Genomic DNA, 14,732 nt, shown 5'->3' on the forward strand with positions numbered 1-14,732 from the left:
CCTGAGGATCATGGTTCAAAGGCAGCCTCAGCTACTTAGTGAGGCCCTTTAGGAAGACCCTGTTTAAAACGTAAAAAGACTAAAAAAAAAAAAAAAAAAAACCTGGGGCTGGGGGTGTAGCTCAAAGATACAATGCCCCTGGATTCCATCCCCAGTATCACTCACACACACACACACACACACACACACACACACACACACAATGATTGCCATTCTAATTGAACTGAAATCTCAGGATAGTCTTGATTTTCATCTCTCTGATTGCAAATAATGTTAAACTTTTTAATACAACTATTGGTCATTTATTTTTTGTGAAGTATCTATTGACTGCTAATAATAATGAACATCACTTCATACATTTATTGGGAATTTGAATTTCTTATTTTGTGAAGTGTCTATTTCTTTGCCCACTTTTTTCTTTTTCTTGGTGGTAGTACTGGGGGTGGAACCCAGGGACTTTTCTACCTCCGGGCTATACTCCCAAACCTATTTTATACTTTATTTAAAAACAGGGTCTCACTAAGTTGCTGAGAGCCTAAGTAGCTGAGGCTGGCTTCGAACCTATGAGATCCATCTGCCTCAGCCTCCCAAGCACTGGGATTACAAGTGTGCACCACCACAGCCGGCTCACTCTTGCCCATTTTTTATTGGGTTATTTTTCTTAGCAGTTTCTTGAGTTCTCTGTATAATCAAGATAGTAGTCCTCTATCAGTATAGTAGTTGACAAAAATTTTCTTCTATTCTGTTTCCTATGTTGAGGTTCTTGTTACTTTCCTTTGCTGTACAGAAAATCTTCAGTTGAATGCCATCTCACATTTGATCTACCTTTTAATTTCTTTGTGCCTTTCAGGTCTTGTTGAGATTTTTTTTTTTTACGTATGACTATATATTTAAGGGTCGGACCTATGCCCTCTTCAAAGAACTACAAGATTTTTGGTCTGATTTCCAAGTCTTTAATCCTTCTTGAATTGACTCTTGTGCTAGGGTGAGAAAGTGGAGTTAATTTTTCTAAACAGAGTTAACCAGTTTTTCTGACACCATTTGTTTAAGAGATTTATCTTTTTTCCAGTGTATGTTTTTGGCCTCTGTCAAAAATCAATTGGCTAAAGTGTGCATATTTGTTTCCCAGTCTTCTATTGAGCTCCATTGGTCTATGTGTCTGTTTCATGCCAGAACCATGCTGTTTTTATTACTATGGCTTTGCAGTATACTTTAAAGCCAGGTACTGAATTTCTCCTGCATGGTTTCTGTTGCTGAGAACTACTTTGGCTATTCTGGGTTTTGTTTTGTTGTTTTCCAAATGAATTTAAGAACTCCCTTTTCTATGACTGTGAAGAATGACCTTGGAATTTTAAAGGGTATTGCACTGAATCTGTAAATCACTTTTGGAAGAATGGCCATTTCGATATTTATTCTTCCTACTTAAGAACATGAAAGATCTTTCCATCTCCTAAAGTCTTTGATTTTTTTTTCCAATTTTTTAACAATTTTATCTGTAAAGGTCTTTTACTTCCTTGGTTAGATTCCCAAGTATTTTCTGTGGGGTATCATGAATGGAGATGTTTTCTGGATTTCATTTTTAGTGGATTTATAGTTGGCACTCAAAAAAGCTTCTGACTTTTTCAGATTTTTTATCTAGGCGTTTTACTGATTTTATTGATTGGTTCTATAAGCCTTCTGGTTGAGTTTGTTGGGTCTTCTAATTATAGTATCATGTTATCTGTAAATAGAGATAGGTCTAGTAATTCTTTTCCAGTTTGTATTCCTTTGATTTCTTTCTATTGCCTTATTGTTCTGGTTAGAGTCTCAAGTACTATATTAAAAGGAAGTGGTGATGATGGACATCCTTGTCTTGTTCCTGTTTTAGAGAGGGAACTCTTGCAGTTTTTCACCATTTAAGAGCCTATTGTATACTGTCTTTTTAATTTAAAATATGTTCCTTCTAATTTATTTGGTGATTTTCTGTCCTTATGTGGGCATTCAGTGTTATGAATTTCCCTCTTAATACTGCCTTCAGGGTATCCAGGTTGTTTCGCTATGTTGTGTCCCCATTCTCGTTTGTTTCTAGAATTTCTTAATTTCACCCCTTACTTCTATGACCTTCTCCTCATTCAGCAGTGTGGTGTTCAGTCTCCATGTGTTTACGTGGTTACTCTGGGTCTTCTTATAGTTGATTTCTAATTGCATTCTATTGTAGTCTAAAGACAGAGAGGGGAGTATGTCCCATTTTTTGAATTTGCTAGTAGTCACTTTGTGGCCCAGGATGTGGTCTATTTCGAAGAAGAGTCCTTGAATAGCTGACAAAAATTGTGAACACTGCTACAGTTGGGTGGAATATTCTGTGCCTAATAAGTTCATTTGGTTTATGGTGTTAAAGCTTCAGATCTGAGGCATTTTTATTGACCTTTTGTTTAGACAAGTGGTCTAATTTCTGTTCGAGTACCATTGGCATGGATAACCTTGCTCCAGCTCCTCACCTTTAGTTTGTGGGCATCTTTACTTGCAAGATGTGTTTCTTGTAGGCAGCACATGGGTAGATTTTGGTTTTTAACCTACTTTACTACCTTATATCTTTTTATTGGGAATTAATGCCATTTATATTAACCATGATTACTGAGAGATGATTTTTAATTCCTAATATTTTAACTTCTTTTTGAGGTAGTGTTTGTCCTTCTTGCTTGTTTATTTAATGAAAATTTTTATTTCTCTGGTTCAGATGTTTATTACTTATTTCATTTCACCTTTGAAATTAATCTGAGTATTTTCTCTAGTGCTAGTTTAGAAGACAAATTATTTTAACTTCTTTTTGTTGATCATTATTTCCTCTTGCTGTAGCCATTTACTTGGTATCAAGTTGTTGGCTTTTTGCTGGGACTCTTAGGAGACTATAGTGCCTAGCATAGCAGTTAGGCAAGATGGCACCATCAAGGACCCCCAAGGGCAGCAAGGAATTGGGCTCGGCACTTTTCTGTCACCTATCTGTCTTCTGGCTTTCTTTTCATCACCTTTCAGTTTGGCACTGCTTCATTCAATCTTTTGTTTTTTATTTCTCTTGATCTCTATTGCCATGAAAGCAGCATAGAGACAAGTGTCAGGAGGACTGAGTTGTACTGCTTCCCTCAGTGCCATCTTCCCTCAAAATACAGTCATTTTTCATAAATAATACCAACTTATTTTTTGAACATCTTATGATACTTATGATATCTTTGATACTACATATAATAAAAATGTCTTCAAAATATTAAGAGTATTTATAATTCAATATGTAAGAAGACCAATTATTTGTTATTAGGTATGTGTATATAGATGTATGTGTATATAGATACAAATAAATATAACATAAATGCATATGGAAACTTCTTTGTTTATATTAACTCTATTTAAGAGCTCACTACTACACAAACTGCACTGATTCCCTACATCACTTTATGCCTCTGTGTAGCATTTACAATTCAAAAAAACTTTCATTCAGCCAAGCACCATGCCATATTCTTGTTATCCCAGGACTTGGGATGTTGAGACAGAAGGATCACAGGTTCGTGGTCTATCTCAGCTACAGTGAGGTTCTCAGGATCATAGTGAAACCCTGCTTCAAAATAAATAAAAAATTTGGCCAGGGAGTAGCTTAGAGGTAGAATGCCTGAGTTCCATCCCCAGTAACATAAAAAAATCAAAACAAAAAAAACTTTCACATGCAATCTATGACAAATATTATATCCCACTTTAAAAAATAAGTTAAAATGATTCATTCAAAGTTACACAGTTAAGAATCAAGACAGGATTTAACCCAGAATTTTAAACTCTGTGTTCTCTTTTAAGTATGCTATAGTTGTTCAGCTAAGTAAAGCCTACCATGAAGATCTTGAATAAAGTCTGTTTTATTAACAACAGGTAAATCCTTTAAAATGTACTGTTGCTGGGTGTGGTGCATGTGTCTGTAATCCCAATATTAGGAAGCTGTCCCAGAACAGGAAGACCACAGATTACAATCTATACTTAGCAAGTAGTGAGACTCATAAACCTAGTGAGACCTCGTTTCAAAATAAAAATAAAAACAGGGCTGCTTGGAGGTAGAATTTCCCTCGGTTCAATCCCCAGCAACACACCCATACACACATACATACTTTAAGGTAGTATTAAAAGTACCTGATAAACAGTCTTTTCCATAAAACTAAGTCTCTGGGTCTTATATTCATGGAAAAGTTTGGAGTTTGACCATTTAACAGAATTTTCTCATGTGTTCACAATGCACAGATGTCAAATCTACAAAGTTTTACCCAACTTTGATGTTAGGAGCCAACTGAAATTATAGTGATATCTTTTTCCTTAGTCTAGCAAGTGACTGAGATTCAAAGTCCATCTGCTGACTGAAAACATTTATAAACTACAGGCATATGGGAGTTGAATGAGATACACAATTTAGAAATGAAGTAAATGAAAACATTAAGATAAATATTAACTCTAGGAATAACAAAAAACAGAGTGGCAATGAAAACTTAATTATAGGCAACTTCATACTGCTTATCTCTGTTTAATGTACACATATACTCATAATAATATAACATTAAATATGTATATCAAAATTGCAATGTAATTATTGGTAAGAAACAGAAAGTTAAAAAGCATGTGTATTGAGTGGGGACAGGCAGAGAAAAGAGCAAATTCGTTATCCACTGTGGGAAAATGATAAACAATCCTCAAAACAAAAGGTAGAAAATATGTGAGAACATTTAGCGCATGTAAAAACATCAATTACAATACTAATATAATTTGGATCCCAAATATCTCCAAAGGAATAGGAATTTAGAGCAATTACCTAGAATCATTTATGACACTCCAGATTAGATCTCCAACACACACACACACACACACACACACACACACACACACACACACACACACACTTTTAAAAATGCCAAATGGCCCCCAACAACCCATGTGTTAAAGGCAGGATCCCCAGAGAGGCAGTATTGGGAGGCAGTAGAAGGATTTCTTAGGTCATTGGGCATGTCTCCAATGGAGAATGTCAATGAGAAAGTGGGACCCCCTACCCCCTTCCTCCTCTCTTGCATTCAGTCAGGAGACGAATGATTATGCTACACCATGTACTCCCTTCAAGAATGCCCCACCCATTAGGGACCTAAAATCAATGAGTTCACCCACTCAGGGAATCATGAACTAATGTCTCCAAAACTGTGAGCCAAAATAAATCTATTTTTATAAGTTGAACATCTCAGGTATTTGTTATAGTGATGGTAAAACAACACAAATACCAAAAGGATAAGCTAACAGTTATATGTGATTCAAAAGAAAAAAAAAGTGACTGGAAAAAGAGAAATAAGTGGGAAGGAAGCTAGATATGAAAGAAAAGGTTAGAAGTGGAGCTCAGTGGTAGAACACTTGGCCTAACATATCCAAGGCTTTGGAACTGATCCTAGTATCAAAAGAGAGGACAGAGAGAATTTGTAAAGATAACTTTTTAAGTTATATTCTTGTAAAACTTTGATAAAAGCTATTTTAATTAATAGCTTGCCCATATCAATGCTATAAGATACAAAATATAATAAAAAAGATACAGTTACAACAGCAATGTACATTTTTTTTTTTTTTTTTTGATACGGGGTTCTTGGAAACCTTTCTACCTCCGAGCTACACTCCAAGACACCTATTTTTTATATTTTTATTTGGAAACAGGGTCTCTTACGCCAGCGAGGCTGGCTTCGAACCTGATTGTTCCTCCTGTCTCCACCTCCCAAGCATGAGGATTACAAGCATGCGCCACCATGCTTGTAATGCGCCACCACGCCTGGCAGCAATGAACATTTTAACCTGTAGGAAAACAAGTTAAATAAGGAGGGAAGTTCCTACATTATGAACATGTAACTTATTGAGTTGACAGATAAATAAAACACAAATTATAATAAAGACCCAAATGATGCTAAGAATTATCTGAAATAATAAATGAATAGTAGTTTTTAAAATGAAATTTGCTAAATGACAAAGTACAGGTTAAAAACTATTACCCAGTGAGATTCAAATTTTAAATAAAAGTATTAAAGTTGGTTTCTTAATATTTCTTATTTGTATTTTCCCTCTCTCCGCTTTTATCAGTTTTTTCAAATTAATGCATGGTATTTTAAAAATAAGTTATTAAATCAGGCATGGAGGCACATGCTTGTGATCCCAGTAGTTGGGAGGCTGAGACAGGAGGGCAACAGGTTTTCAACCAACTACTTAGTGAGACACTCAGCTACTTTGTGAGACCCTGTTCCAAAATAAAAGAATAAAATAGGGCTAGGGGTATAGATTAAAGGTAGTATGACCCTGGGTTCAATCCCCAGCACCATAAAAAAATAAGTTATTGAAAAGTAAAACAGTTAGTTGATAGGTAACCAAGTCAAATAGTCCCATAATTCCTTCCCTCATTCTGTTTCTATCATATAACATAATAATGATAATAATAATGATGACAATAATGAACTTTCTGTTTTGAGCCTTTTAGCCAAACCACTGCAGCAACATTAAGACTGCCAAGAAAGCAAATGTATTACATAATTAACTAAGTTAGAAATGAAAAACAAATCCAGTACTGTTATCTGACAAAGCATAGAAAATAAAAAAAAGAATTACAATCTTGTTGGTCAAAAGAACTTACATGAATGCTTACAGTAGATAATTGAGAGGTTTTGCTCCCTCCACAAACAGACACACTATATTTGTTTGAAACCACATTTATTTTTCTTAACATATCTGGAAAAAAATTTTCATCTATATGAACTGAGGCAAAGGGAAGTCATGTGACTTGTTTGAAATTATATAATTAAGTCAATGGCTGAACTGTAAACATAACATAGGATATCCAACTGCTAGTCTGCTGCTCTAACTAATGGACTATGCTCCCTGCTATGTAATAGGACTGTTTCCTTTAATTACGAATTCTTCATTCTCCATCAGATTATCAGCCAGAGGCTTTATCATTAGTTTTGCTCTTCTTCATTCTTGGCACCTTTCCAAGAACATCAGATTTCCATGATAAATATTAAGACCAGACAGGCACAGTGCTGAACACCTGTAATCCCAGTACATGAGAGGCTAAGACAGAAGGATCAGAGGTTCAAGGCCAGCCTCAGTAACTTAGAGAGACCTTCAGCATCTTAGTGAAATCCTTTTTCAAAATAATAAAAACAATTTTTAAAAGATTGAGGGGGTTCAGATAAAAAGTAGAATGCTTCTGGGTTCAATATATATATATATACATACACATACACACACATATATAAAACACATACACACATATATATGTATGGATATATGTGTACACATACAAACACTATAAAGAACATTACGCATTGTATCATACGAAATGTGAAAATTCTAACTGCATGTGGCAAGGAAACTTCAACAAATATCCACTTAATGATATACTTATAGGTAGAAATGAAATTTTAACAGCCATTTTTGCTTGATCAGTGACCTGGAAAAAATGAATTTCATTTTTTATAACCATAATACCAGTGCTTTTAAAATTTGAAATCAGTGCACTGTATTAGTATTGTAACAGTATTGATATATATGACCTGTAGGTAAAAATATGAAAGGTAGCAGATTGTTAACAATATATTTTATAGGACATGTGATGTTAGGAATTAGAATGAGAGAAAAATCAAGAGATTTTTTACTTACATTCTGTACTAAAATCTACAAATCAGAATTTCCTGGGTAAACAAAATAAATATCTCTAAAGAGGTATTTAGACACTTGTCTTTGAAAAGCACTTGTGTTTCCTTGGCACATAACATAGCAGCAATGGTAGCAGCAGCCTTGCCCTTGGTGCTGATTTCTTACTACTCTAAATGTCTCCTCTGAGCCAGAATACACTGGCTGTTGCTGATCATGCTGTGAGACACCTGCACTGGCTACTAGGCTTGTCATGACGCACAAAACCCTACCATCTTCAGCTTGACATTGTGCAAGTTATAATTATTCATCCAAATGAATATGTCAGAGCAGCAGCAGCAGACCTCTCATCAGAGCAAAAGAAAAATACATCAAAACATTATCAACTCAGCAGGAAGACAGGGACCATAAGGAAAATTACCCATTTTTAATATGGATGCCACAAAAGCCATTTCTATTATATTACAAAAAAAAAGGAAAATAAAGATCTTTCAAGTTTAAAGTCCAGAAACACTGAATCCAAGGGGATAATGTACAAGAGCAGACAAAAAATTTAATAAATTATCTAAAACCTATTCAGCCTCTTAAATATAACTTTATCATTAGAAGAGTAATATTCATGTTGCTTAAAGACCACAACTGACTAAAAACTATTAAAACTAAAAACTGCTTTAATACCAGAACTGTTTCTACCTAGTCAATAAAAAAGGATCAAACATATTGCTCCTTTCAAAATATAAAATTAACATTCCAATATTCTAATCATATCTAAAAGTCTCAAAGAATTAATACTGTTGGTACCATTACTAAGTCCTTATGATACACAGCCAGACTCTTATAGGTAAATAGTGTTTCTTGAAAACTTTTAAAATGTTAACATCTTGTGTAAAAGAAAAGCTGAAATTATCCCAACAGCCACAAATAAAGAAGACATCTCCAAACTGTACATAAGCACATATAATATAGGCAAGTATAATTTTAGATTATGGTTTCATTTAAATAACTGAAAAAATTATAACTTGTTACAAACTATAGGAATATATCTTTTCAAAAAAAGATAAGGAAGATTTTCTTGAAACAAAAAAAGCAAAAACCACAAGGAAGAGACTGATAAATGTGATTTCACATGACAAAATGTATCATATACAAAGTTAAAAGATGTCTTCACAGGGAGAACATATTTGTATCTCATATAACCAAGAAAGCACTAGTATCCAAAATAAATGAAGAACACTTACAATAAAAGAAAATACATTTCTACTAGTCAAAGATTATGAACATAATCATAATGATTATCACTTCTGGATAAAAATGAGGGTCAGATAAGATCAGGTTAAATCTTGGAGAAGGTATGAAAAAGTATAATTAGATATTGCTAAACAGGAATTTTTTAAACTTACATAACCAATTTGGGAAAGCAATTTGGCAATACTTAGTAGCCTCAAAGAGGAACATTCCTTGCAATCCTGCTTTTTTATTCCTAGGAATAATCAATATAAGAAGTTTCGCAATATAGAAGAAAAAAAGCAAAGGTATTCACCATAGGCCACCAGAAAGAAGCTGTGACTACCTTATCAATGGGCAATGGAGGGATTAACTGGCTGATGGGCATAATGGAATAATATGCAGGACTTTAAATAAATGTATTAGACATAAATACGTTAGAAATAAATCACTAAAACTACTGTGTAAAAAAGTAAAGCTGCAAATATGATGTATGTATTTGTAGCAAAAAATATCCATCAATATCACAAATATCAATTTCTGGGGGACATATTTCTCTTTAAAAAGGGAGAAAATTAAACAGGAAAGAAAAAAAAAAGGAAATGGGTCTGTGCTACTCCCAGTCATTTTAAGAGACAGAGAGAGACGTAGAGCTATCTCTGTTAAATTTGAATTGTGGAAAAAATATTATCTTAATTTTATCTGTATTTTGCTAAGAATTTTCACTGTATTATGTAACTAAATTTTTATAATATTTCAGCTATTACTAATTAATTCTATTGGCACTATAACAAAAAAGAAAACATACTACAATTAAATCTAAACATAAATCTGAATTAACAGTATAGTTACCTTACACTTATATGTGAAGGTACTGGGCTGATGTTAAGTAGGGATACAAAATCTAAAAGAAATTATCCTCAAAGTTATTCCAATCCAGTAGTCACAAAGTCATTTTGATATGATATAAACTTTTTCATAAAGTCCGGGGAAAAATTATATAGTTCATCTACATTAGGGAAAAGAAACTGAGAAACTCATCAGTACTATACAATTCAACTTTGGAATTGTGATAAATGTTAAAGTATATAGAAAACATCTGGACAGAGTAAAACCACCTAGATACAATACATGCAATAGCATGATCTCACTTTTTTAAAACAGAAAGATAAAGCTTCCAATGCCAAGTAGAAAATGTATATTTTAAGAACTTATATAAATTATAAATTATAAAATTCTAATTTTTGAAAAAATATCAATGCATTATTTACAAAATTCTAACATACATCAAGTAAGTAAAGAAAATCACAGGTTTTTTTATTCCTTCATCCTCTCATTATTGTACATGCTTCTTAATTTCCATTGGGGGAAATAGGACTTCTTTGTTTTTAAAGAAAAGAACAATGATTTTTTAAATAGACTTTTATTGGTACATTGTAATGATACATCATGTTAAGGTTTAGTGTGATTTTTAATAAGCATGTATGATTAAAATTATACTTTTACTTTTATAAGACTAAATCTTGTAATGCTTTTTCTAAATTAAACTTTAAAAAATGTAGACTAATTTCATATATAATGATTTTTATTTATGTATAGCTTAAAATATAAACATGCATTTTTACTTAAATCATCAAAATTTCCTAACAAAATCATGAGTAGCATCCACCTAGTGATATTATAAAAAAATCACTGTTTTCTGTCTAAAAATAGAAATTTTTTTTTGTTATCAACTACTACAGTTTACTCAGTGAAATAAGGATCATGCTTATCATTAGACTAATCTATGAATTCAAGTAATCACATTCTGCCATATCTTTTAAAAAATCACATGCAGCCGGGCATAGTGGCACACGCTTGTAATCCCCGCGCTTGGGAGGCCGAGACAGGAGGATCGCAAAGGTTCGAAGCCAGCCTCAGCTACTAAGTGAGGCTCTCGGCAACTTAGTGAGAACCTGTTTTCAAATAAAATATAAAATAGGTCTGGGAATATAGCCCAGGGGTAGAAGTCTCTGGGTTTCACCCCCCATACCACCTAAAAAAAAAAAAAACAAAAAACCTCACATGCATGAAAATCTTGGATCATACTATCGTATCACCCAGTAACTACAGTTACACTTTAAATACACTTCTAAACAATACTTTCTTAGCCAGGCATGGTGGCACACACTTGTAATACCAGCATTTGGGAGGCTGAGACTGGAGGATCACAGTTTGAGGACAGCCTCAGCTGTTTAGTGAGGCTCTTTGCAACTCAGTGAGACCCTATTTCAAAATAAAAAAATAAAAAGAGCACTGGGAGTGTAGCTCAAAGGTAGAATGCCCCTGGGTTCCATAAAAAAATAAAAATAATAAAAATAAAAACACTTTGTTAGATATCATCAATGTACTGAGAAACTAAATTAACAGAAATAGGAGACTCTTCTAAAATCTTTTACTCCAAGTATGAATATACTGAAGAATATTAAAGTGAAAATATACATAGTCTAAATTTAAGAACAAACTAAGTTCAAACATTTTAACACCATAAAAACTGAGTATCATTATTCTCTGATTGAGATTTTGATATAATGTCATCAGTGTTAAGAATTTTAGTGGTATGAAAAATTCTAACCGCTTTTCCACTTACTGCTTTATGCTTTCTAAACAGTTGTTTTATGATTTAAATATTTAAAAAATGTATATCAATAGAGTTAAAATGAAACTTAAAAATCTAGAGGCTGGACAGTGTGCATGTGCACAAGTGTGAGTGGGTGCATACAGATATGGGTAGAAAGAGTGAGAACAAGTGAAGAAGAGAAAATGGCCACATTATTAGAAACATGAATGAAGTTGTATAGAAGGATCTTTATGAATGAATGCTTAAGAGATGAAAAAAAGAGATCACTTTATATCTATAATGGCTACTTGACTAAAAGGGATATACACTGTAAAGAAATTTAAGAGCTTACCTGAGATGTCCAGAAAACAGAAAATGGAATAGGAAAATCCACAAAGCAATCTGGTGATTCTGCAGGATACTATGAAAAAGCATACAACTTGGTCATTTCTGCTTCAAAGTGACAATTTCACAGGAGGTATCTTAGAAAAACCTATATATATATATAAGGAAAATTATTGTAACTGCAAACATACTATATGGGCGTATTTTGACTCTACTATTACAGTGATGCTGAGATCTGATTAAGATAACCTTATGCTCATGAGGTATAAAGTTTGGTAATTTGGCATGCCAAAACAGTTTTTTACTCTAAGTCATGATCAGGTTGGCTTCTAATGTTATGATTTGAGGGATGAATCAAATTGGACCTCAGTTCATCTTTAAAATGAGAGATCAAACTAGTTGATATTTATTTCAATCTCAAATACCTTCAGTCACCATTCAAATTGTCAATATCTGCTTAAAACATCAAGATATGCACAGGAATGATTATATATAACTATCAATTTAAAAATAAATTTCTATAAAAAGCAATTATTTTAGCAAGATAAATAAAAATATGAAATGCCTTCTGATTTAATAAGGAAAATAAAATTAAGTTTTAAGCAGGAAAATATTTTCAAGGGTGGTGAATATTAGAAAATTAATTATTCAATTAGTTATATAAAAAGCAATAGTTAAGTCATAAGAACAAATCAGGTTTTAAAGTTGCATCCTTAAAATCAATTTTCTTATTAGAGAATTTTATTTCATAATAATACTAAGATCCAATCAATCTGGCATGTAAAGTCACATATAATTAAAAACATTCATTTCCAATAAAAAGCTAAACTTAATTGAAAGAAATTTTGTTTAAAAAAACTTTCACTTAACAAACTAAAGCAAGTTCTCAGCCTTCACTTTTTTCAATCTCTTTCATGATTTCACTGGAAAATGCAAAATGATAAAAAACAATATCACTATAGTACTTAAACATCAGCAAAGTCAAAGCTGATACTCTGAAAAGAATTAACATTTTGCTACCATGATTAGTTAGCTAAAAAGAAACAATATTAGTCGGCATGAGAGCAAGCACTCTGTAATCCCAGTACTTGGGAGGCTGAGACAAGAAGGAGATAGAATGCCCCTGGGATCCATTCCCAGTACTATTTAAAAAAAAAAAAAAAAAAGAAACAATATGAATGTATATTGACTAATGTTATCTGGCTATGTAAAACTGATAACACAAAGACAAATGCATGAAAAACCATATAAAATACTACAATGCTTAAATTCTAAAATAGTAAAGAAGTCAAACAATTCAAAATATCAGATGGTATCCTTTTGAGGATAACTGAGTCAATCCCTGGAAAAAATTTGTACATCATATCATAAAGTCATTTACTCATAGGAAATGCAGGCAAAGACCTCAGCTCTCTTGGGTTCCACTACTGCTGATTACCTTGTGTGATCTTGGTCAAATCATTTAATATTTCCAGCTGTTACACGTGTAAAAGTGATAAAACTCAACTGAATGTGTTACAAAATCTTTTCCTCTAAAATGTCAGGATTCTTTAAAAATAATTATGGCACATTTGATCCCTCCTTAAGTCAAAAATGGAAAGTTTAGTTCATACTGAGTTACTGCTATTTATCTTATCATTGTTATCCAGAGATGATAACAATGAACAATATTAACTAACCTAAGTGAATTATCAATCTAGAGTAAAAAGTTAATAAAATGCTTTTGGTTTTTGGAGTAGATATACCAAGTAAAATACTGGTTGCCTTAGAAGTCATTAAGTACATATACAAGTCATTACGCTGAAAGAAAATAACAACCTACATTCAAATAGGACCCAGGAAAATAAATGGTACAAAGGGGTTGACATGGAAAGAGATCCACAAGAGTTAAATAAAAAAGGAGATTATAGTACATATGACATCTTACATACACAAAGGAATCCACTGTATAGTCTGTGAGATAACATCTTTCAAATATATTTTTATATTTGTAATTATGCAAATATACAAATATGTGTATAATAAATTGGACTAATCCAAATATGGGTGGCTTTACTACATATCTATTATAAGTTAAATGAATACAGGTAATATGTGTTATATTTATAGGCAAGAAAAATTTTGTTCATATAATATACTTTACATAATTATAAAACCTGTCAGGTGCAGTTGTACATGCCTGTAATATCAGTACTTAGGAGACTAAGGAGTATCGCAGGTTTGAGGCCAGTCTCATTAACATAGTGAGACCCTGTTTCAACATAAAAAATAAAAGGGGCTGCAGTGTAGCTAAGAGATAAAATGCCCCTGGGTTCAATCACTAGAACAAAAATAAAAAAAAGGGAAAAAATATATTTTAGAACTCCTATTGACAATAATACTTCATACAAAGGAATTTTAATTGAAAAATTAACAAACATGGGGAGAAGGGAGGGTTAGAGAGGGTACATATCAAAATATGACATATACATGCATGAAAATATCACACTGAAACCCATTCATTTGTATATTCAATATGTGTTAATAAAAAAAATTCCCTCAAATCTCCCTTGAAACAACCCAATCAACTACAAACAAGTAATTACATAAAATAAAGTACATGTGATTGTCACAATATTTTTAAGATTCTATTACAGAATTTTATTATTTTAAGATTCTATTATTAGATTTTATTTTAAGAAAAATTTTAACCAAATACGTTCAGATGAGACCATTTAAACAGTAAGACTTCCACCCCCCCCCCCACTAAATACATCCAAATTGGAACAAAAAGTGTTCAGCCTCTGATATACATCTATGATTTTTCTGATCTTGGCCAAAGCTGAGGAAGCTTTGTGTTACTTCTCTTATATAGAAAAGGTAATTTCATTCCATACTACAGGATGCA

At 32.7% G+C, this 14,732-nt stretch overlaps 1 protein-coding gene across 2 annotated transcripts in view; it reads right to left on the reverse strand.

The window, feature by feature from the left end:
• FANCL (FA complementation group L) overlaps positions 1-14,732 on the reverse strand; it is a gene marked incomplete at both ends in the record, with an annotated part of 84,043 nt that overhangs the window by 24,967 nt on the left and 44,344 nt on the right. Inside the window, 2 exons of one of the 2 annotated variants that reach the window (XM_080711795.1) lie at positions 7,430-7,474; positions 11,853-11,921. In XM_080711795.1, coding sequence (XP_080567921.1) covers positions 7,430-7,474; positions 11,853-11,921 — 114 coding nt within the window. The remainder of the gene's footprint in view (positions 1-7,429; positions 7,475-11,852; positions 11,922-14,732) is intronic. The other variant, XM_080711796.1, reaches the window with a different exon arrangement.

This window comes from Muscardinus avellanarius (assembly GCF_963383645.1).
Source record: "Muscardinus avellanarius genome assembly, chromosome: 15".
Classification (NCBI taxonomy): domain Eukaryota; kingdom Metazoa; phylum Chordata; class Mammalia; order Rodentia; family Gliridae; genus Muscardinus; species Muscardinus avellanarius.